This window comes from Gloeophyllum trabeum, assembly GCF_000344685.1.
Source record: "Gloeophyllum trabeum ATCC 11539 unplaced genomic scaffold GLOTRscaffold_00003, whole genome shotgun sequence".
In the NCBI taxonomy this organism is placed as follows: Eukaryota; Fungi; Basidiomycota; class Agaricomycetes; order Gloeophyllales; family Gloeophyllaceae; genus Gloeophyllum; species Gloeophyllum trabeum.
In genome coordinates this window covers 2,386,650-2,406,903 of record NW_006920412.1, presented here as the reverse complement: position 1 = coordinate 2,406,903, position 20,254 = coordinate 2,386,650, and the positions used below count along the sequence as shown (strand labels likewise).

Here is a 20,254-nt window from a genome sequence, read left to right as displayed (position 1 = left end):
TAGTACTGGTGCTACAGAGCGCCTGACGACGTGGTCGCACCGCAGCTACGAAAGACTTGGATGTGATACTGGATGACTTCCCGTAAGCCAAAATCCTAGATTTCGCAGTTCTAAACGCCATCAGCGTACCTGGTCACACTCGCTGCCACGGTGCAATGGAAAAATAGAACTGTTCCTCCCATCCGTAATGCCAGACCAACGCTCGACGACTGCAAGTCACGACCATGAGGTCGCTTTCCATTTATGGCGAGCGGATCGCTCAATTTAGCAGGTGCTGATGGCAGGTTTGATACGCGGACCTCAACCGAGGCTAAGCGAGCGTTTAGAGTCGTCTGGAGATTTGGAAAGGGGGGTCGACCCCCCCTGCTAGATTTAAAGTTTAGAGACGGTTTTTGCTCGACGAGCCTCATCAAAACTTGGTCTAAGCGAGAGCGTGACAAGACGGCATCTCGGCTTGATGCGTTTAGAGATTTAGAACTGCTAAAAACGCGTTCTAAATGCTTACGGGAAGTCATCCACTATCCGCCGACGTTCTGCCCGTAAGGCGCCAATACTACCAGATACCCTGACGTCGCCTCGCAACGTCGTTGCAAGGATGCGCCGCCTGACAGCATTGGGATTTCGAATCGGAGCATGCAAGGTAGAGCGAGATTCCATGCCATTCGTTTCCACATCCAGACGTACAACCATGGTCAAGTATACACCCAATGTCCGCGCCATTTTGCTACTGATGTATCCTACACCTCTTTTTTTGACTTCATCCATGCATTCCCCCCAACCCGTTGCTCCATCTTCACTCATACACGACCCCCATTGTGCACATCCACCGCTCAACAAGTCTTGGCATACGTCCCGCTCGGCTTGCTGCCAGAACCCTCCTCAAGCTTGCCGGTATGCGCCTTCGAGTTGTTCTGCTGCGGCTTCGCGTGCAGGCTCAGCGCGCTCAGCGCGTGCGCCGGGGAGTCCTGCTTCATGAGGTCCTCCGTGATCTCGACGATATCCGCGACGAGCCGCTCGACGAGGACGGCGGTCATGCTCTCCCTCACCACGACACGCAGGATCTCGATGCTCTCCAGATCCGGCGGGAGCTCGTAGTTGGGCACAATCCTAGGGGACCCAGAATCAGCACACGAGCCTAGAGCGGTCGGGCTATACCCAGCACTCACCATCCACGGCTCCTCAGCAAAATCTGGATCCACTTTTGCTGGATGTCGGGGTACTTCTGCTTGAACTCGTCCGTGAACCGGAACGACACGACCGGCAGCCCAGGCTCATAGTTCTCCACATTCTCCTCGTCCAGCACCTTGCTCACCGCACCCGAGACGCCGCCGGCGCCGATCTGCCTGTGGATGTCGCTCAGCACGGTGTAGTACCCGCTCCGCTCGAGCGCGCGGCTGAGGATGCGCGCGTTCTTGAGGTCGTCCAGCGCGACGCTGCGGTAGCCCTCGAACCCGAGGTGGACAAAATTGAAGTACTGCCCGATGATGGGGTGCGCGGGGCGCGAGAAGTTCAGGGAGAAGGAGTACTCGACCGAGCCGAGGTAGTGGAGCTCGAAGATGAGGTCCTTCGGGAGGTGCGCCTTGTCCCTCCAGATGACCCAGCCGACACCAACGTACGACAGGCCGAACTTATGGCCACTACACGGGTGTCAGACAGGCGCATATACAGAGCATACATTCTACTCACGAGGTGTTGATCGAGACGACACGAGGGATCTTAAAGTCCCATTCCAGCTTGGGCGTGGCAAAAGGAGCCACGAAGCCTCCAGAGGCCGCGTCCACGTGGATGGGGACAAAGTGCCCGGTCTTTGCCTCGTACTCGTCGAGTAAGGCCGACATCTCCTTGACCGGCTCGTAGTGGCCGGTATACGTGCTCCCGAGGATGACGTACACGCCGATGGTGTTCTCATCGATATACTCCATGGCCTTCTTCGGGTCCAGCCTGTACTTGCTCTCGACGCTGACGGGGACGAGCCTGCACTCGACCTCAAAGTACCGCGCGAACTTTTCGAGGGCGACCTGGGCGTTGGCGCCCATGACGATGTTGGGTCCGGGCTCGTGGATGGACTTGCCGGCGGCCTTGCGGCGCTCCTGCCAGAGACGCTTCATGGCGAGTCCACCGAGCTGGATGGCCTCGGAAGAGCCAGTGGTGGCCGTGCCGATGGCGTTGTGAGAGCTGGGGGCGTGCCAGAGATCAGCGAGGATCGAGACGCCTGGGTAGAAGGGTAAGCACTGGAAGGGAGGAAGGGCAGAGGGGGCTTACATCGCTCATGGATGACCTCTATGGTAAGCGAACAAGTTAGTAATTAGGCTATTGGTGTCGGTAATCTTTACGTACGAGTCATGGGGTATTCATCCTGATCAATCAAGTTCTTGGACATGTTTTCGCGCATGAGCTTGTCGGCGGGCTCGGGCATCCAGGTGTGGACAAAGGAAGCCAAGTTGAGGGTGGGAGACCCGTCGAGGGCGAGCTCGTCGTGGATAAGCTGGTAAGCCGACTGGGCATCGGTTCCCTACGCGCGCAGAGAGTATGAGGTGGGTGTACGGAGACAGAGACAGTAGACGAACCTTTGACGCGATCTTGTACTTTGGGATGGGCTCGGTGCTGTAGCGGGCGCCGTAGGCATGGTTGATGGAGTTGGGGTCTGTGCCGGTGAGGTTGTGGTGCTTAAAGTGCTTGTCCTGGGCTCCCTGCATGAGCCTGTCGGGGTTGATGTGCTGCACGAACGGTGAGCTGGGGGTGGACAGCGATCGCGGGGACGCGTACCTTTGAGAGGACCATGGTGGATGAGGGAGGGTGAAAGACTGTAGCAAGGGGGTTTATACAGGTTGGTTGCGGGTGTCTGGAGAGTGGATTAGGGAGGGGGAATGGTAGGAGATGGAGGGGGTTTATATAGGTTGGCTGCGACGCGATGACAGTTGGGAGCAGGCGATGACGCTGGTATCTTTAGCCGCTATAAATAAAGACTATGCAAGTTGTCTCTGCAGCAGCCAGCCCAGTCTGTATGACGCGGTGGGGACTGCGCGGACGCCTCGTTGCAGGTCAGTTGCTTCATCTCTGCCAATGGCGTGCAAGAAGAAACAGAGCTCCATTTATCGGCGCAAAGCAAGACACGGCTGGTGGCAGGGCTGATCAGATTCACTCAGATAGCTTTCATCTGACGTCACACCTGATCGACGCTGCCTGTGGCTGGCGCTTTCTGCTCTGCTCGCCAGCCAGCTTCGCTTTCGTGTCAGCCGCCGTCCAGTTCTATATCATGGCCCGCTGCCCTCGAGCACCTCTCTCAGCGCGGCTCCCGCCTCTTACACTCTTTTCATACCCAACATGGTCTCTGCATCCAGGCTGATCCCGCGCGACGTCGGACTCGGTCACTTTGCAGACGACGACCCCGAGAACCACGACTGCCGCTCGCTCATCGACCCCTCCGTCGTCAAGATGTGCAAGGGCGACCTCATCACCATGGGTCAGTACATCTCCCCCCCCCCACCCGCTCCACTAACCCCTCCCCGTAACCAGCGTGCATCACCGTCTGGTTCTGCTTCGTCGTCTGGTTCTGGTTCGCCGGCTACAAGCGTTTCAAGGCCTTCTACCACGCCCGCCTCGCGCACCGCGTCCCCTCCTGCGCCTCCATCAGGAAGAAGAATGCCTCGCCCCACGTCAACACCGCCCGTCCCGCTTTCAAGCCGTACTGGCTCCTCGGCTCGCGCCCGCAGACCCCCGCCACCGGCGACGCAGAGAAAGCACCAGGTACGCGCCTCCCCGCCTCCCCTCAGCCCCCCTCACCCGCGTCCCGCAGTCCCCGCCGCGCCCCCGCCGGACCCCTACTTCGTCGTCCCGCGCCGCCTCTCCGGCTCCCTCATCTCCCCCACCCGCCCGCCCACCTCGCCCCCGCGCGCCTACCGCCTCGCCTCGCGCTACAGCCCCCACTCCGACTCCCCCACCCACAATCGCCGCTCCGCCGCCTCTTCCTGTCTGGGGCTCGGCTTCGGCGAGGACGTGCCCCTCCCCGCGCCCGCCCTCCAGCGCCCCAGCAGGGCGCCCCCGCAGCTCGAGGACGTGTACATCCGCGACGGGCTGGGCAGCATGTGGCCGCTCGCTTTGGATCTGGAGCCTCAGCCGCTGGCGGGGCCGTGTGCGACGTCCACGCCGAAGAAGGGCCGGCGGGGCAGTGGGGTCCCCGCGCTTCCCGGGAGCCCTAGTAAGAAGGAGGGCTGGGTGATGATCGAGACTGTGTAGTGGGTGTGCTGGGTGTTTCCCTCTTCTTCGCACTACATCTCCCATGGTCTGTTTGATTTTACTGTTCCCCCTTTCCCGACACCCTGTAACCTCGGCCTCACCTTTGTATACCATACTCCATGTATCACTTGTACGATCCCAGTGCTTCATACCCACGTCTTTCACGCATTCCACCCGCACGCAATACCGCGCAAAGCCGATCGTTCTGGATGTCCTGAAGACAGACGTGAAATGAGCCAGCTATGCGTTTCCAGGCACCAGGTAAGTACTGTAGTAGTCGTAGGAAGAGCAAGCACTTTTCGAAAACATAAGAGAGGCGGCATCGCAGCACCATGACATCCTCACATCTCCCCATCCCATCAACTCGCGCCCTTTCTTTGTCCTTCACCTTTCGTAACACCTCGCCCTCCTCTCGTCTCACCCAGCAGACGACATGGGAGGCCCGAACTTGGAGATCTTCAAGTTTGCGGTATACACCTTCTTTCCGGTGGCCGCGCTCCTCTACTACGGCGACCCAGAGTGGTACAACCGGCACGTCCTCCCCGTAAGCCCACTCTCCCCCTCCGACCGCAGGCTGATGATCAAGTGCGAGTAGTACAAGGAGAAGATGTTTCCGGAGGATAAGGGCAGCCCGGTGAGTCCCTTCGTTTGTGGCGGCACGTGTGTGCGGGAGGGTGTTGATGCGCATGGAAGAATATCCCGACGGACCAGGGTTCGGTGAGGGAGGAGCTGGCGCGGATACGCGCGGAGAAGATGGCGCGGAAGATGGAGAGGGAGAGGGCGGAGGGCGGGGAGCAGCCTGGGTCGTCTGGGAAGATGGTTTGAGGGGGAGGGTCGACGGACGAGCATGCGTGTCCATGTTTCTGGTGCGTCTTCATCAGCGACGTCGGCTGATTGAAACGCTAACTCTTCTTTCGCTGGCGAACAGTTGTGTATAACTATCTACGCTCCGTGTCTAATATGCCCGAAGCCCATCGTTGTATCTGTACATCCTCATTTTCTGGCACTGCAACACGGCCACATCACTCCTCACACGTCCACGATCGCGATTGACAACCCCACTACTCCCTAGGAACATCCCACAGCTGCCCGTCGCACACCACATCCCAGCACCCCTCCTTCCGCGTGCCATAGCCATACCACGCCTTCTCCTCCTTCTCCTTCGCCGTCCGCTTGTACTCCGCGATCTCGTCCAAGGATATGTTGAACCCCCCGCAGACTATGAAGACCACGGTTTTCGGGCGGGGGGCGGTGGGCGAGTCGAAGATCTTGGAGAAGAGGGAGGGGGAGTACGCGGGCGTGAGCGCGGTCGAGCAGGCGAGCTCCACGAGGAGCTTGTGGTCCTCTTCCAAACGCATCAGTCACTTCCGGGGAACACGGCTATCTGCACTCCGACACCGACCTGCGAACCTGCAACACGCGTCCATGCTCATCCCGTCCGGAACGCTCAAGCTCCTCACCGGCCCCTGCCTCTCCAAAGCGAGCTTGACCGCTCCCGCGGACGGCGTCGACGCGCCCAGGCACGACGCCTTCGACAGATGCAGCGTGGACTGCACGTTCGCCAGCGTGATGCCGGGATGCGCTGTCGACGGCACCGCTTGCCCGGTCCCGAAGCTGCCGCTCTTCCGCGCGTTGATATCCATGCTCTGCCGGAAGCAGCTGGTGCCGTGGGTTTCCAGTGTCACGAGGGGCACTAGGAAGCCGGTAGGCATGGAGGGGCCCACTGCGCAGAAAGGTACGCACCGTCGTCCCATCCTGCCTTCTTGCACCCCACGATGATGCCGGCGAGGAGGCCGCCGCCGCCGACGCTGCAGATGATGGCGTCTGGCTTCCCTCCAGGCAGCTGGCCTGCGATCTCGGCGACCATGGACGAGTGGCCTTCCCAGAGGAGCGGGTCGTCGTACGCGGGCACCATCACGCTGTCCAGACGGGGAGGTCACGCATGAGCAAAGATAAAAAGGGGGGCTGTATACGTACGCCTTCTCGTCCTCCTCGGCGGCCTTCCGCGCCTCGGCCAGCGCCTCAGCGTAGATCGCACCTGCTATCACGACGTGCGCCTCTTCCTTCTCCAGGTACGCGACGACGCGCGGGCTCGCGGTCGCCGGGAGGTAGACGGTGCATCGCACCGCGAGCCGGCGCGCGGCGCACGCGGCGGCGAGCCCGGCGTTGCCGCCCGACGCGATGATGCAGTGCACGGACGGCCCGTGCGTGTGCTTGCAGTGCTGGATGAAGAGCGTGACGCCGCGGTATTTGAAGGAGTGCGACGGTTGGAGGTTCTGTGCGGGAGCAAACGGTTACCGCGGGGCACTTGGACGACTTGACGGGAGGGGATTTACTTCGAGCTTTAGGTACGCGGAGCATCCTATGATGGAGGAGATGTGGCTGGAGTATAGGAGGGGTGTCTCGATCCACAGGGGCTGCGAGGGCTCGCTCACGCTCGTCATCCTTGGCTTGTGAGTTCGATACCCCCTTGTCGTGCAGGTCTGCGGGTGGTCCCCTTCCCAAAGCAAAGTCGATTACATTTGTACTCTGCGTCTCATCGTGATCTGACTCACCGGGAACGCTCAGGACTGGCAGTGGCACTGCAAGAGGATTCAGGGCACGTGACCAGACGCGTCCTCGATCGTGGCGAATTCGGAAGGAGGTTTCGCCGGGGGGACACGGCTTGCACTTCGACGGAGGCAATGCTCTCGACCTGTCCACTACTTGGCAGCGTGCAACCAACTCTGCCAGTCCTCTCGCAAATGTATATCGGGGTTGGCGCTCGACTTCCTGGTCATATGGATGGTGACGGCCCGTATACCGGTCCGCACCCAGCAATTCTGTCAGATGGTCGACGTTCCTGCCAAACAAGCTGTATACGATATAAGGTCTGAAGAGGACAGAATGTCGTCTGCTCTCCTTGTTCTTTATCTAGGATGAAGTTCAACGACGGGTTCTGGCTCTTGAAAGAAGGCGTGAAGGCCTACTATGGTCTCCAGGTAACACAGGTCAAACCGGAGAAAGATGGGTATGCCCTGCAAGTCGCGACCAAGCCCATCCGACACAGAGGGGATACCCTTGGCGGCATGTGGAACTTATCATCTTCGGCGATGACTTAATTAACCCTCCCACCGATTAGGACCCTTGCTGAGCGTCAGGATACACTCACCCACAGAGGGCGTCGTGGGCGTGCGGATCGGACACTTCAAAACGTTCAAGCCATGCCCCGAGATACCGCTCTTCCCGGATGCGCCAGCAATGCCGAACTTTGACCTTGAGAAGTCGGAGTCAGGGTACACCCTGACAACGGGCGGACTCACCGCCGAGATCACTGAAAATCCGTACACAGTAACCTTCAAGTCTCCCAACAGGAAGCTGACCTGGGCCGGGTACAAGCACCAGGCTGTCTATGATATGCCGTACAAATGGACCGCTGGCACAGCTGCCAACAGCTCCTGCCTCGCTCAGGACTTCAGCTCGAACCCTCACCCGGAAACTCCGCCTCAGACAGTACGCTATATCCACTCTGAACTGAATACATCTCCTGGAGAGCTTATATATGGCCTGGGAGAACAATTTGGAGCATTCGTGAAGAATGGTATATACAGTATACAATGTCATCTGAGCTGCTGCAACTGACGTCAAGCTAGGACAATCTGTGAGTATCTGGAATCGGGATGGAGGGACGTCCAGCGAGCAGGCGTACAAATGTGTACCCTTCTACATGACTAATCGAGGGTACGGCGTATTTATCAATCATCCTGGCGAAGTGGAGGTCGAGGTAGGAAGCGAGAAAGTGAGCAGAGTCGGAGTCAGTGTAGCTGGCGAGAGTTTGGAATACTTCTTGATCTACGGTGAAACCCCCTTGGAAGTCAGTACGCGACTACTATGGAGGCGGTCGGAATTGACTCCGTCATAGATTCTCGAGCGCTATACCCGCATGACCGGTCGTCCTGCGTAAGTGGAATCATCTTACCACCGCACAGGCGATGGTAACCCGCTCTTCAAGGCTGCTGCCAACTTGGACATTCGGCCTATGGCTGTCTACGTCATTCTTGACCAACTACGACACGGAGACTGTGTCTGGCTTTCTGCAGGGTATGCAAGATCGCAACTGCCCTGTGCGGGTATTCCACCTAGACTGTTTCTGGATGAAACAATACGAGTGGTAAGACCTCGAAGAAACGACTGAAGTACACCCATTGACTCTTCCAGGTGCTCTTTCACCTTTGACCCGGATAATTTCCCCGATCCCAAGGCTTACCTGTCGGACATCAAGAAGAGATACGGTGTCAAAATCTGCGTCTGGAGTGAGCCAACTGAATGGTTATCGTCTAGTACGAGGCTGTAACGCAACTGTAGTAAATCCGTACATTTCACAGCTCTCTCCTACTTTTCAAGAGGGGGTGGAAGGCGGATACTTCATCAAGCGGAAGGATGGCACTCCCTGGCAGTAAGTCATGTACATTCGAGTACCGACTTGGCTGTGTTAAGCGAGGTCCACTGCAGATGGGACTTGTGGCAGCCTGGTCTCGCCATTGTGGACTTCACAAATCCTACCGCCCAAAAATGGTATCTGGACAAGCTGGATTCACTCATTAACCTCGGCGTCGATACCTTCAAGGTCAGTCCCGCTTACCTGCGCTAGCAAGCTTCACAGACCCCTTCAACCGTTTTGCAGACGGACTTCGGGGAACGGATCCCCCATGCAGGCGTCGTCTACCACGATGGATCAGATCCCATGAGGATGCACAATTATTATGCTACTTTGTATAACGAGCTCGTGTTCGACTTGCTCAAGAGACGGTTTGGGGCGGGCGAGGCTGTTGTATTCGCAAGGTCAGCGCACGCTGGCGGTCAGAGGTATGGCAATCACTACAAAATCGCCGTACCAATTCCAACTTTGATTGCATTATAAAGGTTCCCCGTGGTAGGTGGCGTTCGGCTCCCTCGCAGTTCCAAGGGTGCATGACATCTGTGTTAGCATTGGGGAGGAGACTGCGAGTCCACTTTCGAGGCCATGACTGAAACTCTGCGAGGCGGGCTTAGCCTTACACTATCCGGGTTTGCATTCTCTTCGCATGACATCGGAGGATTCGAGGTGCTGTTGGAATCGCTTACATTCCTGACTATCTTCATCTCTAAACTTGTCACGATAGGGACGCCCGCCTCCGGAAGTCTACCGCCGCTGGGTGGCGTTTGGTCTGTTCTCGTCTCATTCACGACTTCATGGGTCGCATTCATACCGAGTTCCATGGGAATATGGAGAGGAAGCTGCACAAGACATGGCCAAATTTGTGGACACAAAACACAGACTTATGCCATACCTGTACAATCTGGTGCGCAGGATTCTCAGTCTTCTGAAGCAGATCTCAGTGACTGACATATCGCCAGGCCATACAAGCTAATCAAAGCGGTTCTCCAGTCCAACGAGCCATGTTCATCGAATTCCTTTCAGATCGGACGACACATTATCTTGACAGACAGTACATGTTTGGCCCGTCGCTTCTGGTAGCACCGGTATTCGTGCCGCTCGGCGAAGAGCTAGAGTACTACCTTCCGGCCGGACTTTGGACTTCCTTTTTCCATCCGGAGCGGACAATCCAAGGTCCAGCCTGGGTGAAGGAGGAAATGGCCATAGAAGAGATTCCGGTGTGGGTGAGATCAGGCACGATATTGTGCCTTGGGCCGAAGAACATTGGTCGCCCGGACTACGACCTTCATAAACGTTTAGAAGTGCGATTGTACGAACTTCGGGACGGCCAAAGGGCGCAGTGCCAAGTACCTAGTGGTAAGGGCGCAGAAATTGCTGGTATCGTAACGGCGACGAGGAACGCCGACGAGATCAATGTGAAACTGGAGGGCTCAGCGGATTTGGCCGCAATCAGTCTATACAGCAAGGGCTATCGCGTCCAAGGGGTCGATGGGGGAGTGGCACAGGGAGATGATTACATCGAAGTCTTCGACGGCAAGAAGGAAATAGTGATAAGATTGAAGAACGTGTAGTCGTCACTCGTCAGAAGCAGGAAAGACTTAACTGACCTTGTAAAGTTTGACATTCATGGAACAGCCCCCATCACCAATAGAGATGCAGAGATGTATTGCAGCATAGATGAATAGGGGTGTCAGATTGGGTCGTACAACCGTCTGACAAGCACAAGCAATGCCGTGAGCCGGTCCACTGACTCCATGGACACGATCCCCGGGTACAGAAAAGGATGAGGAGTTTCAACGGTCACTCTAATCATCCTCATGTAACTCTTTCCAGGCTTGTTCGGTCTTCTGGCGGCGAGCCTTGGCTTCCTCACGGTTCTTTGATGCCCGGTCGGTACGCTGGGGATAATTCGGTGAAAGGTAATTGAAGGCATCTACTTGGAACGCTCACCTCTTTGCGAAGACACATGTTCAACTCGTGCTTGACACCGTTGCAGCCCCCTGTCCATTTCGCCCATCCATTCTGGTGACAGGCCTCTAATGCTTGAAAGAATTCTCTGCAGACTAGAGCATAAGCAAGCACAGGCTTGTTTCGTGCTGACAGTTGAAATCAAGAAAAATGACAAAGCGGACCGATTTGTTTGTCAGAAGCCTGAGTATGCATCTGAGAAACAGATACCCGGCGTCAAGCCTTCCGCTGCCAACAAGATGCCCCTTGACACGGACACGCACAGACCAGGATGAGACGAAGAGCGAGGAAAGAGGAAATGGCTGCGCCGGTACGATCGGAGGAGGCTCGGACCGCGGGTGGTGAGAATCGCGGTGCACACCGGACCCTGCCGGACCCGTGGGGACCTTCCCGGCATCATATCACCGGGATCTGTATGATGTCACGTGGCTCCTCAGTGGGTATCGTCTCCGGAGGTCCGCGAGTTAGTAACGCAGACGCATATAAGGACGCGTCTTGCTCCCAGATTTTACGTTTCTCATTCACAATCATGTCCAAGTTCACGCCCGAGCCCACCGACGAACTTTGCATCAACACCATCCGTGCTTTGGCGGCGGATGTCGTTGGCAAGGCCAACTCTGGTCACCCAGGTCCGCAGGATTCTACCCGAAACGATACTATCGACAGAGGGAACTCACTGGAACTTTAGGGGCTCCTATGGGCATGGCGCCGGTCGCACACGTACTGTTTTCACGGTTGGTTTGGTTCTGAGTGAGATCAGCCCGGACGTTAACCCGGTTCGCGCCAGATTCTTCAACGCCAACCCTAAGAATTCGAAGTGGTATAATCGGGATCGATTTGTCCTTTCCAACGGGTGCGTGGTAGCTGGTCATAGGATGGGTGTGATATGGACTGATGTCCCGCTATTTTCAGTCACGCGTGAGTAAAGTCGATAGGGGGAGGGTCGCCGTCATTCTGACCACGGAGTAGATGTGCTCTGCAGTACATTCTTCTGCACCTCTTGGGCTACGATCTTACCATGGATGACCTGAAGCAGTTCCGCCAACTTGGGTCGCGGACGCCGGGTCACCCCGAGGCTAGTCATACCGACGGTGAGTGTGCTCTGGGATTGAGCTAGTATACGTGTATTCACAGGCAAATGTCAGGCATCGAAGTCACCACAGGTCCGTTAGGACAGGGCTTCTCGACCGCAGTTGGTCTGGCCATCGCTCAGACCCACATGTCCGCTACCTTTAACAAGGATGAGTTCGACCTCATTAACAACTACACTTATGGCGAGTTGCTTTTGTTAATCAGCGTTGTTATCGGGATACTCATTTAGGCGTAGTTTTCACTGGTGATGGTTGTCTTATGGAGGGTGTCTCGAGCGAGGCGGCAAGTTTGGCGGGCCATCTGCAACTCGGCAATTTGATTGTGGTATGTGTCTTTACTGTCATTTTCGACAGCTTGATAACGAGACTGTTACAACCTAGGTCTACGACGACAATCGTCAGTAGTTCCATCCTGAGTCTTGGTACAGCAACTCACTCAAACCAGATATCTCAATCGACGGTGACACCGCCGTTGCCTTCACGGAGAACGTTGGTCTGCGGTTCGAGGCCTACGGCTGGCAAGTCCTTCATGTAGAAAACGGCGACCAGTAGGTTTATCATCGTACATATGTGGACTATGTCTGAATATTTCCTAGTGATCTCCAGGGTATATACAACGCCATCGCCGAGGCAAGGAAAGAGAAGAACAAGCCTACTATCATCCGACTGCGTACTACCATCGGATATGGCTCGAAACAGCAAGGGACCCACGGTGTCCATGGCTCCCGTAAGTGGTTGTCACTTGCCGCATCAAAATGCTCTTCCAATCTGAATCCTTTATAAGCCCTTAAGCCGGACGACATCCAAGCTCTCAAGACTAAATTTGGGCTCCCCGCTGATCAGGCTTTCTACGTGCCTAAGGAGACATATGATATCTACCACACCATCGCTAAACGTGGTGCGGTTTTAGAAGAGAAGTGGAATACTCTGCTTGCCCGATACGGTGAGAAGTACCCCAAGGAGCACGCCGAGCTTACCCGCCGGATCGCTGGCAAGCTTCCTGAGGGATGGGAGAAGTCATTGCCGCTGTATAAGCCCACCGACGCTGCTCAGGCCTCCCGGAAGTTGTCAGAGATCGTTCTGTCGAAGATAGTTCCCGTGCTGCCCGAGCTGATGGGCGGTTCCGCCGATTTGACTGGTAGTAACTTGACCAGGACGAAGACGATGGTCGATTTTCAGCCTCCATCCACTGGTCTGGGCGACTACAAAGGCACATACATCCGATTCGGTGTTCGTGAGCACGGTATGGGAGCGATCGGTAATGGCTTGGCTGCGTACGGTGGTATCATTCCTTTCGTCGCTACCTTCCTCGTGAGTACAATCATACCTTACAGTATGTTCTCGCTCATTCATTTCCGGTAGAACTTCGTGTCCTATGCTGCTGGTGCAGTCAGGCTCTCTGCGTTGAGCAAACACCAGGTCATCTGGGTTGGTGAGTATCTACAAAGGGAGTGGTGATTGTTCGTTCGTCTCTCAACTCTCCTTAACAGCTACACACGACTCCATTGGCCTGGGTGAGGATGGTCCCACCCATCAGCCTATTGAGACCGCTATTCACCTCCGCGCCATCCCTAACCTTGCATTCTGGCGTCCCGCCGACGGCAATGAGACGTCCGCTGCGTATTACTGGGCCATTAACGCGAAGTCGACTCCGTCCGTCCTTTCGTTGTCCAGGCAGAATCTTCCCAACCTTGAGGGGTCGACGATCGAAAAGGCTTTGAAGGGCGGCTACGTTGTGCACGAGGTCGAAAAGGAAGACCTCACTATTGTTGCTACTGGCAGCGAAGTCTCGATCGCTGTCGAGGCTGCCGGCAAGCTCTTGCAAGACGGTGTCAAGACCCGCGTTGTCAGCTTGCCGTGCTGGCTTGTGTTCGACCAGCAGCCAAAGGAATACCAGCTGAGCGTACTAAGAAGTGGGGCCCCTATCTTGTCCCTCGAGGCTCTTTCGGTATGTGATATTATATCTTTGATGTCCGACTTAGGGCCTCATCGCATTGCAGACCGCTGGTTGGGCTAAATACAGCCACGAGCAGTATGGCGTCCCAGCTTGGGGTGCATCCGCTCCATACCAGAAGATCTACGAGAAGTTGGGCATCACTGGGACGAGTAAGTCTCTTCTGAAACCACATGACTGCTGCGCTAATATCTATTCGCAGACATCGCCGCCGTTGGCAAAAAGGTCGTCGACTTCTACAAGAAGAAGGGTGGCGAAGTCGTGTCTCCTCTCGTCAAAGCTATCTAATTTATTGTCGTCTTGGAATGAGGATAATGGAGGAAGAGGAAATAGAATGTAGACCGTTAACATGTAATCTTGTAGTCCAACGGCAATGGCATGGAACATGTATTTCCACCGTAGAGCTTGCCTCTGTGTTGGATAACTCCGCTGAAATTAGCATGAATTACAGTGCAACTGATGATCTAGGAGCAATGCAAGACGGTACTCTACTTCCTCCGGACCTCCATGGTGTCCCAGATATGCCTTTCTTCCGTCTCCTTGACAGCCTCCTCGACATATGGCTTCAAGTATCGGACGTCCTGATGAAGGTCAGTGAGGACATAACCAAGCAAAACAAGTATGTATCGCACCTCGGACGCCGGTAGCCACTTGTCCTTCGGAAGGGGCTTGTGGTTCACGCTGAGTAATGAAGCCACCTTCATGCGGTATGCACGGTCATACTCCTCTCGAGGCGTCAGACGGGAAAGGGCCTAATGGATTTCATTTAAGCATAGGCGAGGAAGTGCGACGTGCCCAGACGTACTTTCTGCACTTCAGGATTCTCCTCGATGACTGAACGAAGGGCACCCTTGAGCGTTCGTGCACAAGTTGGAATCAAAAATACATACGCAGATCATCATACTTCAAGCCCATCTTGCGGTAGCCGGCCACGTTGGCATACCAGTCGGCAAGGGGCTTAATCCATTTGTACAAGGTGCGCGACCGGCGCACAGCGGGCGCAAAACTGTAGCCCAGGGGACCCAACATGGAGGGAGCAAACTGTCTTGACGTCGTTGGCTGCGTCCAGCGGAAGCTCTCGGATGGTATTTGCGGCTGTTTGGCTGCCTTTGGACTGATTTGCCATTTCGGGGTCTGGGCGGGGAGGGAGGCCGGTTATCACCGAGAAGATGAGATACAGAGTCGATAGATTTATAGGAGCTGCAGCCGTCCTCGTTGTGCTCCTCTACCTGTTTTTCCCTCTTTCTTCTCCACAACCACAACCTCAAAACACCAACTCAACTCTCCCAGATCCACTCGTCATGTCTACCAAGGAGCGTACTTTCATCGCTGTTAAGGTATGCTTCTTGCTACCGCCGACGCGTTCTTACATGCTAACTTAGAGGATGGTAGCCCGATGGTGTGATGCGTGGGCTCGTTGGCACCATCATTGCTCGATTCGAGCAGCGCGGCTTCAAGCTTGTTGCCCTGAAGCTTGTCCACGCTGAACCCGCTTTCCTTGAGCAGCGTAAGTCTTTCGCTCGGGCAAGAAGAGTACTTGATCGATGAGCTGATTTCCGACACGTGTTACAGACTACGCCGACCTCAAGGGCAAGCCTTTCTTCCCCGGCTTGATCAAGTACATGTCCTCCGGCCCCGTCGCTGCTATGGTGTGGGAAGGTCTGGACGCTGTCAAGACTGGTCGTGCCATGCTCGGCGCAACCAACCCCCTTGCTTCCGCCCCGGGTATGCGCGTTCTATAGAACACATCGCCACCATCTCTAACGTGTTGTCTAATGACAGGCACTATCCGTGGTGACTTCGCTCTGGTTGTCGGCCGTAACATCTGCCACGGCTCCGACTCTGTCGAGAGCGCCGAGAAGGAGATCAAGTTGTAAGTGAGACGCACATCCTCGACAAGCCATATTCCTCATGCTTTGATAGGTGGTTCCCTGAGGGTGTTGTCCAGTACACTCACGCTCTCAACGAGTGGGTCAACGAGGTGTAAAAAGCAGTAAGCAGTATGTCCGACGGCATGTACAGTAGACTTCAGGTTAGTATCTGGGAGCTCGCCGCAATCTAGAATGGGGTCATCTTTTCGACGTAGTCTTTCCACGCCTGAACGCGGTTGGTAACATTCGAGAAATCGGTACGTCCGTCATATGCGGCTTGATACTCGTCGACACTCGTCGGTCGCGCGAATTTGTATTTTCCTAAGGGTTGATCAAGTAGCACATGTAACGACGTTGGTCATGTAGTTGTTTCGGTGGTCTTACATGGAAGCGCCAGCGGGAAACTGGGTGTGTATCAGATGTTTGTGCGTGGATTGCAGTAGACTGGACAAAATATGGCAGTCCCTATATGGCAGGGGAGTTGTCTTTTTGGGCATCCATGTCTTTTGATCGCACCGAACAAGCAACGAAATCCAGGGGCCCTGTTCTCCGACAGTACTTATCATGAATAGGCCGTCGACCTCTGTCCCCGTAATGCCTGCACTCAGCAAGAATATACAGCACCTGCATCCCGAAGTGCTGGTTACCATTTTCTCTCTCCTCTCGTATTGCGATATTTTACGGTGTCAACGGGTAGGCAAAACAGCATGATAACGTATCCTGTTCGCCATGACGCTTACGGCGTTTGTAGGTCTGCAGGCATTTCCGCGATGTATTTAATGCATCTGCTCTCTTACGGTATCTCGTCGAGCTCGAGATCTGCGGTTACGAGGACCTACCTGCGAAAACCCTATTGGGCTATGTCGAACGGTCGCAGTGCCTACAAGATTACCACGCTACTTGGAAAACTCCTAATCCGAGGTTCAGCAAAAGTACTTCGTTGGACTATTCACCTTTCAATGACACAGAAGAAAGGCAATTCAAGTTTCGATTCAAGCTGCATGACGACGTACTTGTGGCATCTACTGAAAGACATGGCGACAACAGCCCCCCTCATTACACGAAGTCGTTTGATTGCATGCGGGTTTTCCAGTTCTCTGCCGTAGGGCGGGATGAGCGGAATTTCACGCATGTCTTTGATATGGCCTATGACGCGTTCCAATTCGATCCGATACAGGACCTGCTTATTGTGGGCTATCTGGAACACGGAGAATTGTATGTCCCTTAATCCCTCGGTCGTGGTTTACGTCTTAGCTGCCGTCTCTATGCAGATTTACCAGTGAGGGATGCACAATCCTGAAGCCCCTGTCCCTACGTAGCGGGGCCGTTCATCCTGAAGCATCCACGCCAGAGATCTGCCTTCCAATCCTCAGCACCACATTCATAAAAATGGAGATCTGTGGAGATTTCATTGCGACGAAGTTAGTTGGCGCGCTGTCTAAGGTACTGATGATTAATTGGAAGGATGGATCCTTTTGTGTTGTGAGTAACTGTCGCACTCGAGTCAATCTCAGTTCAATCAATCTCAGTTCAATCACTCTCACGTAGCTCGAACCCCCGCCATCACCCGAGACGCATGGAGTGGTAGACTTTTTGTTCCTGTCCGAAATCTTCCTCGTGACTGTCATGACAAGGCGTCACGGTCAAGGCCATGTTCTCGTCATATACTCCGCTGCAGAAGGAAGCTGGTCAGGCCGTATCCAGAGTGCAATCTTTCATCTCCCAGAACACGCGACATCAGGCGCAATAGTGGACATCGATGAGACGGTTCTACAAACATCTCTGGATAGGTCTCTCCGAGGTGACGAGGGGTCACCGCCTGCATTTCGCCCTTCTTCGCTATCAGCCGACATCCTTTGCCTGAGGAGAACTACTGTCATACGGGATCTCGACAATGCGGAGGACGATCCGGAGGACTGGGATCTCGAAACCATAAGACACACAGCTGTTATGTTCGTGCCTGCGATGCTAGGTCTCATGAATTCGGCGATTCAGAACACAGAAGATAACACCCCTCCAGAATTCCATTGGTTCGCTTGGGGCCCTTCTTGTTCTCGCTGGTTCCGGGAGCTCTCGATACTGGACCCTCTCGGTGCTAATATCCCTTTGTACGGGTACCATATCATTTGCCGCCACGGCGTACTGGACTTCAACCCCGTCGATATTGCCAGAGACATGGGCAGGACGCAGGAAAGGACGGACTCTGCATCACAGGCGGATCGCAGCACTTCTGGTTCACTGTCGCAGCATGAATTTGTCACCGAAGCGACGACGGTGCCAGGAGAAGAAATATTCGCATACGACGTCACAACAACGCTACCCTTTCGGGTCGTGCCATTTAAAACGGTGCCGGATATTCCGGGGATCAGTTGCATTTCGTCGCCCAACGCTAGTCCGGCTATAGTTCAGGTAGAGTTTTTTTTTTCCTTGTTGCCGCCAGAAGAGTGTTGATAGAATATAGTGGCAGATGGGCGTGGGCGACTCAGGGAAGCCAAGCCAGATGCATTTTCTGACTTTTTGAGATGAACAGCTAGAAGCTGGTATTCACCCAATGAGCCAAAAAAAAGAAGGGCGGACTAGGAGGCTAACGCCACATGAGCATGCCTGTTCCCTACCGTAAAATTGCGACTGTAGGATTTTATGAAGTCGCACGAATATATTAAAAGCACTTCCACCGTACGGTTGTGAGACCGACATCGGTCCATCTGTCTCGTTGATGTTTGAGAATCTTGAGATAGCAGTGCCAGCCCCCAAATGGTACCTTGTTGGTCTCCTACGCCACGCTAACTGATGCATTGACATCCCCAAGACATCCCGGTGGGTCCAAGCAGTACAGTAGTACCAGTATCCTCTGTGCAGAGAGGTGCATATCATCCTTTAAATTGATGCTAGGTCGTGCAGATTCCTCCTCGTGTGGCGCGAGATCGCTGGAAGTCTGCCTGGCAAATCGATATGCCGAAGGCATCAACGAACACTTGAAGTTGGCCCCTGTTGGCGCTTGCACTGTTTGCAAAGTGGAGTGCCTCGCGTTCTATATTTCGATGGGTTCCAATGCCGGCTTAGACCTGCTACGGCGGACGTGAGTGACCTCACCTTGACGTCGTCAGCGTCGCCACTGCAGTAACTTTGGCCGTCGGTGTAGCCTCACAGGTCTCAAATGAGGTCATGCTCGAGCTCATATAACCAGTCGAGTACGCTCTACAGTTCTCATCACTTACACCGTCTCATTATCGTTCACAACCTCAAAGACTCTACAAAATGGCGATGCTTATCCAGGTGGCGACTTTCTTGCAAGAATACCTGTATGAATCTGGCCACAAGATCAAGAAGAATGACAATGCCGTCCGGTTGGGCGTTATCTCGACCGCGATGATCAACCCTGCTGCTATAATTCGACCAGCAGACAGTCATGGGGATGTGATTATATCCGCGGTCGCGTCCAGGGATCTGAAGGCAGCGCAAAAGTATGCCAAGCAGTACGGAATTCCGAAAGCATATGGGTCGTACGAGGAGCTTCTGGTGGAACCGGGCATCGATGCGGTCTACATATCATTACCGAATGGAATGCATGCAGGTGCGTCGCCTGGTCTATCCTGAAGTTGGTCGCGTGCGGACCTGAATGTTTGTAGCGTGGGCGACAAGGGCATTGCAAGCGGGGAAGCACGTCCTTCTTGAGAAGCCATTCACTGCCAACGCTGACGAAGCCAAGGCGCTGGTGGCACTGGCCAAGGAGAAGAATCTCGTCCTCGTCGAAGCTTTCCACTGGCAATGGCATCCTGCGGCTCACACGGTGAAGTCCCTGCTTCAGAGTGGAAAGTACGGCGAGATCATACGTACTGAAGCACGCATGACCACGCCAGTCGGTACCATGCCCAAGTCCGACATAAGGTGGAAGTGGGACTTGGCCGGAGGCAGCTTCATGGATATGACATACGTTGTTTCGGCCACGAGATATTTCCTGGATGCGGGCACGCCGAAGGAGATTGTATACGCCAATGCGAGACCAATGAAGGAAGACAAGAGGGTTGACGAGGCTATGGACGCCGTTTTGAAGTTCGAGGTTGGCAACACGGGTAGAGTGGTGGACGCCCGAGTGTGGACCGACATGGCCAGGCCAAACATCGGATGGGTAATACCGCGGTTGTGGGAGTTGCCCAGTATCGAGATCGAAACCGAGAAGGCTGTGATATACTTCTACAAGTACGCTATCATGCTGTGCATCTGGCGACTGCTTTGATGCTGACTGCGATTGCTTTTCTAGCTTCATGATGCCGCATCTGTATCACTATATCTCGGTCTACGACAAAGTGTCAAAGGAGACTACCTACCTGAAAGCATACAAAGGAGGCCCGCTCTGGGGTACCCGTGGTGAGTCGTGGTGGAGTACCTACAGGTGAGTGCGGAGGTATTCTCCGGCAATGCGGCTGCGCTCAACAGACACATCCAGGTGGCAATTGGAAGCATTCATTGACAAGATCCGAGGCAAAGACCCAGTCCACTGGGTGACCCTGGAGAGCAGTGTAGCCCAGATGGAGACAATCGATGCCGTTTACGAGAAGTCTGGCCTAGGCAAGAGGCAAGGGCACGCTTAAAGTATGTCATATTACCCGGACCATTTCCTTGTACCTTGTATCGTTCGTCTTGCTGTAATACTTGCTTATTGTAGGAATGTATTGTGTGATTTCTACTTTGAAGATCTTGTCTGGCAAGCGAGAAG

At 54.8% G+C, this 20,254-nt stretch overlaps 12 protein-coding genes across 12 annotated transcripts; 8 read left to right on the top strand and 4 right to left on the bottom strand.

The window, feature by feature from the left end:
- Positions 1–635: 635 nt before the first annotated feature.
- Positions 636–3,044, bottom strand: GLOTRDRAFT_57482 (glutamate decarboxylase). The gene is made up of 7 exons (XM_007864874.1): positions 2,767–3,044; positions 2,568–2,717; positions 2,338–2,512; positions 2,263–2,280; positions 1,687–2,212; positions 1,167–1,637; positions 636–1,107 (listed from the first exon to the last, which is right to left on the bottom strand). The coding sequence occupies exons 1-7, from the start codon at positions 2,779–2,781 to the stop codon at positions 831–833; spliced, it is 1,632 nt and encodes a 543-aa protein (XP_007863065.1). The 5' UTR covers positions 2,782–3,044; the 3' UTR covers positions 636–830.
- Positions 3,045–3,324: 280 nt separating this feature from the next.
- Positions 3,325–4,438, top strand: GLOTRDRAFT_137180 (uncharacterized protein; the record flags this gene model as incomplete). The annotated part of the gene is made up of 3 exons (XM_007865445.1): positions 3,325–3,463; positions 3,517–3,747; positions 3,797–4,438. The coding sequence occupies 3 exons, from the start codon at positions 3,325–3,327 to the stop codon at positions 4,234–4,236; spliced, it is 810 nt and encodes a 269-aa protein (XP_007863636.1). The 3' UTR covers positions 4,237–4,438.
- A 231-nt stretch (positions 4,439–4,669) lies between these two features.
- On the top strand, positions 4,670–5,061 carry GLOTRDRAFT_126963 (uncharacterized protein; the record flags this gene model as incomplete). The annotated part of the gene is made up of 3 exons (XM_007865444.1): positions 4,670–4,780; positions 4,832–4,870; positions 4,930–5,061. The coding sequence occupies 3 exons, from the start codon at positions 4,670–4,672 to the stop codon at positions 5,059–5,061; spliced, it is 282 nt and encodes a 93-aa protein (XP_007863635.1).
- Positions 5,062–5,297: 236 nt separating this feature from the next.
- Positions 5,298–6,680, bottom strand: GLOTRDRAFT_35747 (uncharacterized protein; the record flags this gene model as incomplete). Its single annotated transcript, XM_007864663.1, has 5 exons — positions 5,298–5,581; positions 5,639–5,929; positions 5,980–6,155; positions 6,214–6,512; positions 6,573–6,680. The coding sequence occupies 5 exons, from the start codon at positions 6,678–6,680 to the stop codon at positions 5,298–5,300; spliced, it is 1,158 nt and encodes a 385-aa protein (XP_007862854.1).
- A 474-nt stretch (positions 6,681–7,154) lies between these two features.
- Positions 7,155–10,224, top strand: GLOTRDRAFT_37153 (uncharacterized protein; the record flags this gene model as incomplete). The annotated part of the gene is made up of 13 exons (XM_007864765.1): positions 7,155–7,306; positions 7,371–7,577; positions 7,671–7,816; positions 7,869–8,089; positions 8,138–8,175; positions 8,228–8,386; positions 8,434–8,528; positions 8,581–8,671; positions 8,728–8,842; positions 8,900–9,106; positions 9,203–9,319; positions 9,378–9,557; positions 9,613–10,224. 13 exons carry the CDS (start codon positions 7,155–7,157, stop codon positions 10,222–10,224), a joined length of 2,340 nt encoding a protein of 779 aa, XP_007862956.1.
- A 243-nt stretch (positions 10,225–10,467) lies between these two features.
- GLOTRDRAFT_22420 (uncharacterized protein) lies at positions 10,468–10,717 on the bottom strand (the record flags this gene model as incomplete). Its single annotated transcript, XM_007864613.1, has 2 exons — positions 10,468–10,551; positions 10,604–10,717. Coding segments are annotated over 2 exons (198 nt in total), but the record flags the coding sequence as incomplete, so codon positions are not given.
- Positions 10,718–11,150: 433 nt separating this feature from the next.
- Positions 11,151–11,942, top strand: GLOTRDRAFT_36496 (uncharacterized protein; the record flags this gene model as incomplete). The annotated part of the gene is made up of 5 exons (XM_007864722.1): positions 11,151–11,250; positions 11,310–11,355; positions 11,409–11,474; positions 11,588–11,700; positions 11,767–11,942. The coding sequence occupies 5 exons, from the start codon at positions 11,151–11,153 to the stop codon at positions 11,940–11,942; spliced, it is 501 nt and encodes a 166-aa protein (XP_007862913.1).
- Positions 11,943–11,971: 29 nt separating this feature from the next.
- GLOTRDRAFT_37443 (uncharacterized protein) lies at positions 11,972–13,954 on the top strand (the record flags this gene model as incomplete). The annotated part of the gene is made up of 9 exons (XM_007864784.1): positions 11,972–12,037; positions 12,094–12,109; positions 12,158–12,260; positions 12,309–12,439; positions 12,497–13,027; positions 13,075–13,140; positions 13,203–13,579; positions 13,743–13,818; positions 13,869–13,954. 9 exons carry the CDS (start codon positions 11,972–11,974, stop codon positions 13,952–13,954), a joined length of 1,452 nt encoding a protein of 483 aa, XP_007862975.1.
- Positions 13,955–14,154: 200 nt separating this feature from the next.
- GLOTRDRAFT_104366 (cytochrome bd ubiquinol oxidase) lies at positions 14,155–14,695 on the bottom strand (the record flags this gene model as incomplete). Its single annotated transcript, XM_007865443.1, has 4 exons — positions 14,155–14,247; positions 14,299–14,418; positions 14,472–14,500; positions 14,557–14,695. 4 exons carry the CDS (start codon positions 14,693–14,695, stop codon positions 14,155–14,157), a joined length of 381 nt encoding a protein of 126 aa, XP_007863634.1.
- Positions 14,696–14,967: 272 nt separating this feature from the next.
- On the top strand, positions 14,968–15,653 carry GLOTRDRAFT_35371 (nucleoside diphosphate kinase; the record flags this gene model as incomplete). Its single annotated transcript, XM_007864631.1, has 5 exons — positions 14,968–15,003; positions 15,059–15,173; positions 15,239–15,391; positions 15,449–15,539; positions 15,590–15,653. 5 exons carry the CDS (start codon positions 14,968–14,970, stop codon positions 15,651–15,653), a joined length of 459 nt encoding a protein of 152 aa, XP_007862822.1.
- Positions 15,654–16,113: 460 nt separating this feature from the next.
- Positions 16,114–18,215, top strand: GLOTRDRAFT_137175 (uncharacterized protein). The gene is made up of 5 exons (XM_007865442.1): positions 16,114–16,230; positions 16,289–16,752; positions 16,809–17,019; positions 17,086–17,946; positions 17,999–18,215. The coding sequence occupies exons 1-5, from the start codon at positions 16,132–16,134 to the stop codon at positions 18,056–18,058; spliced, it is 1,695 nt and encodes a 564-aa protein (XP_007863633.1). The 5' UTR covers positions 16,114–16,131; the 3' UTR covers positions 18,059–18,215.
- Positions 18,216–18,795: 580 nt separating this feature from the next.
- On the top strand, positions 18,796–20,178 carry GLOTRDRAFT_57467 (NAD binding Rossmann fold oxidoreductase; the record flags this gene model as incomplete). The annotated part of the gene is made up of 4 exons (XM_007864873.1): positions 18,796–19,111; positions 19,167–19,737; positions 19,799–19,930; positions 19,985–20,178. 4 exons carry the CDS (start codon positions 18,796–18,798, stop codon positions 20,127–20,129), a joined length of 1,164 nt encoding a protein of 387 aa, XP_007863064.1. The 3' UTR covers positions 20,130–20,178.
- Between the last annotated feature and the right edge of the window lie 76 nt (positions 20,179–20,254).

Excerpts from the sequence above, each read along its gene's own strand:
- GLOTRDRAFT_57482 (XM_007864874.1), bottom strand. Across the intron at positions 2,513-2,567 it reads AGTACAAGATCGCGTCAAAG|GGAACCGATGCCCAGTCGGC; the intron begins GTTCGTCTACTG and ends CTGCGCGCGTAG. Across the intron at positions 1,638-1,686 it reads GTCGTCTCGATCAACACCTC|TGGCCATAAGTTCGGCCTGT; the intron begins GTGAGTAGAATG and ends ACACCCGTGTAG.
- GLOTRDRAFT_137175 (XM_007865442.1), top strand. The coding sequence starts at position 16,132 with ATGCCTGCACTCAGCAAGAATATACAGCACCTGCATCCCGAAGTGCTG. Across the intron at positions 16,231-16,288 it reads ATATTTTACGGTGTCAACGG|GTCTGCAGGCATTTCCGCGA; the intron begins GTAGGCAAAACA and ends CGGCGTTTGTAG. Across the intron at positions 17,020-17,085 it reads AGGATGGATCCTTTTGTGTT|CTCGAACCCCCGCCATCACC; the intron begins GTGAGTAACTGT and ends ACTCTCACGTAG.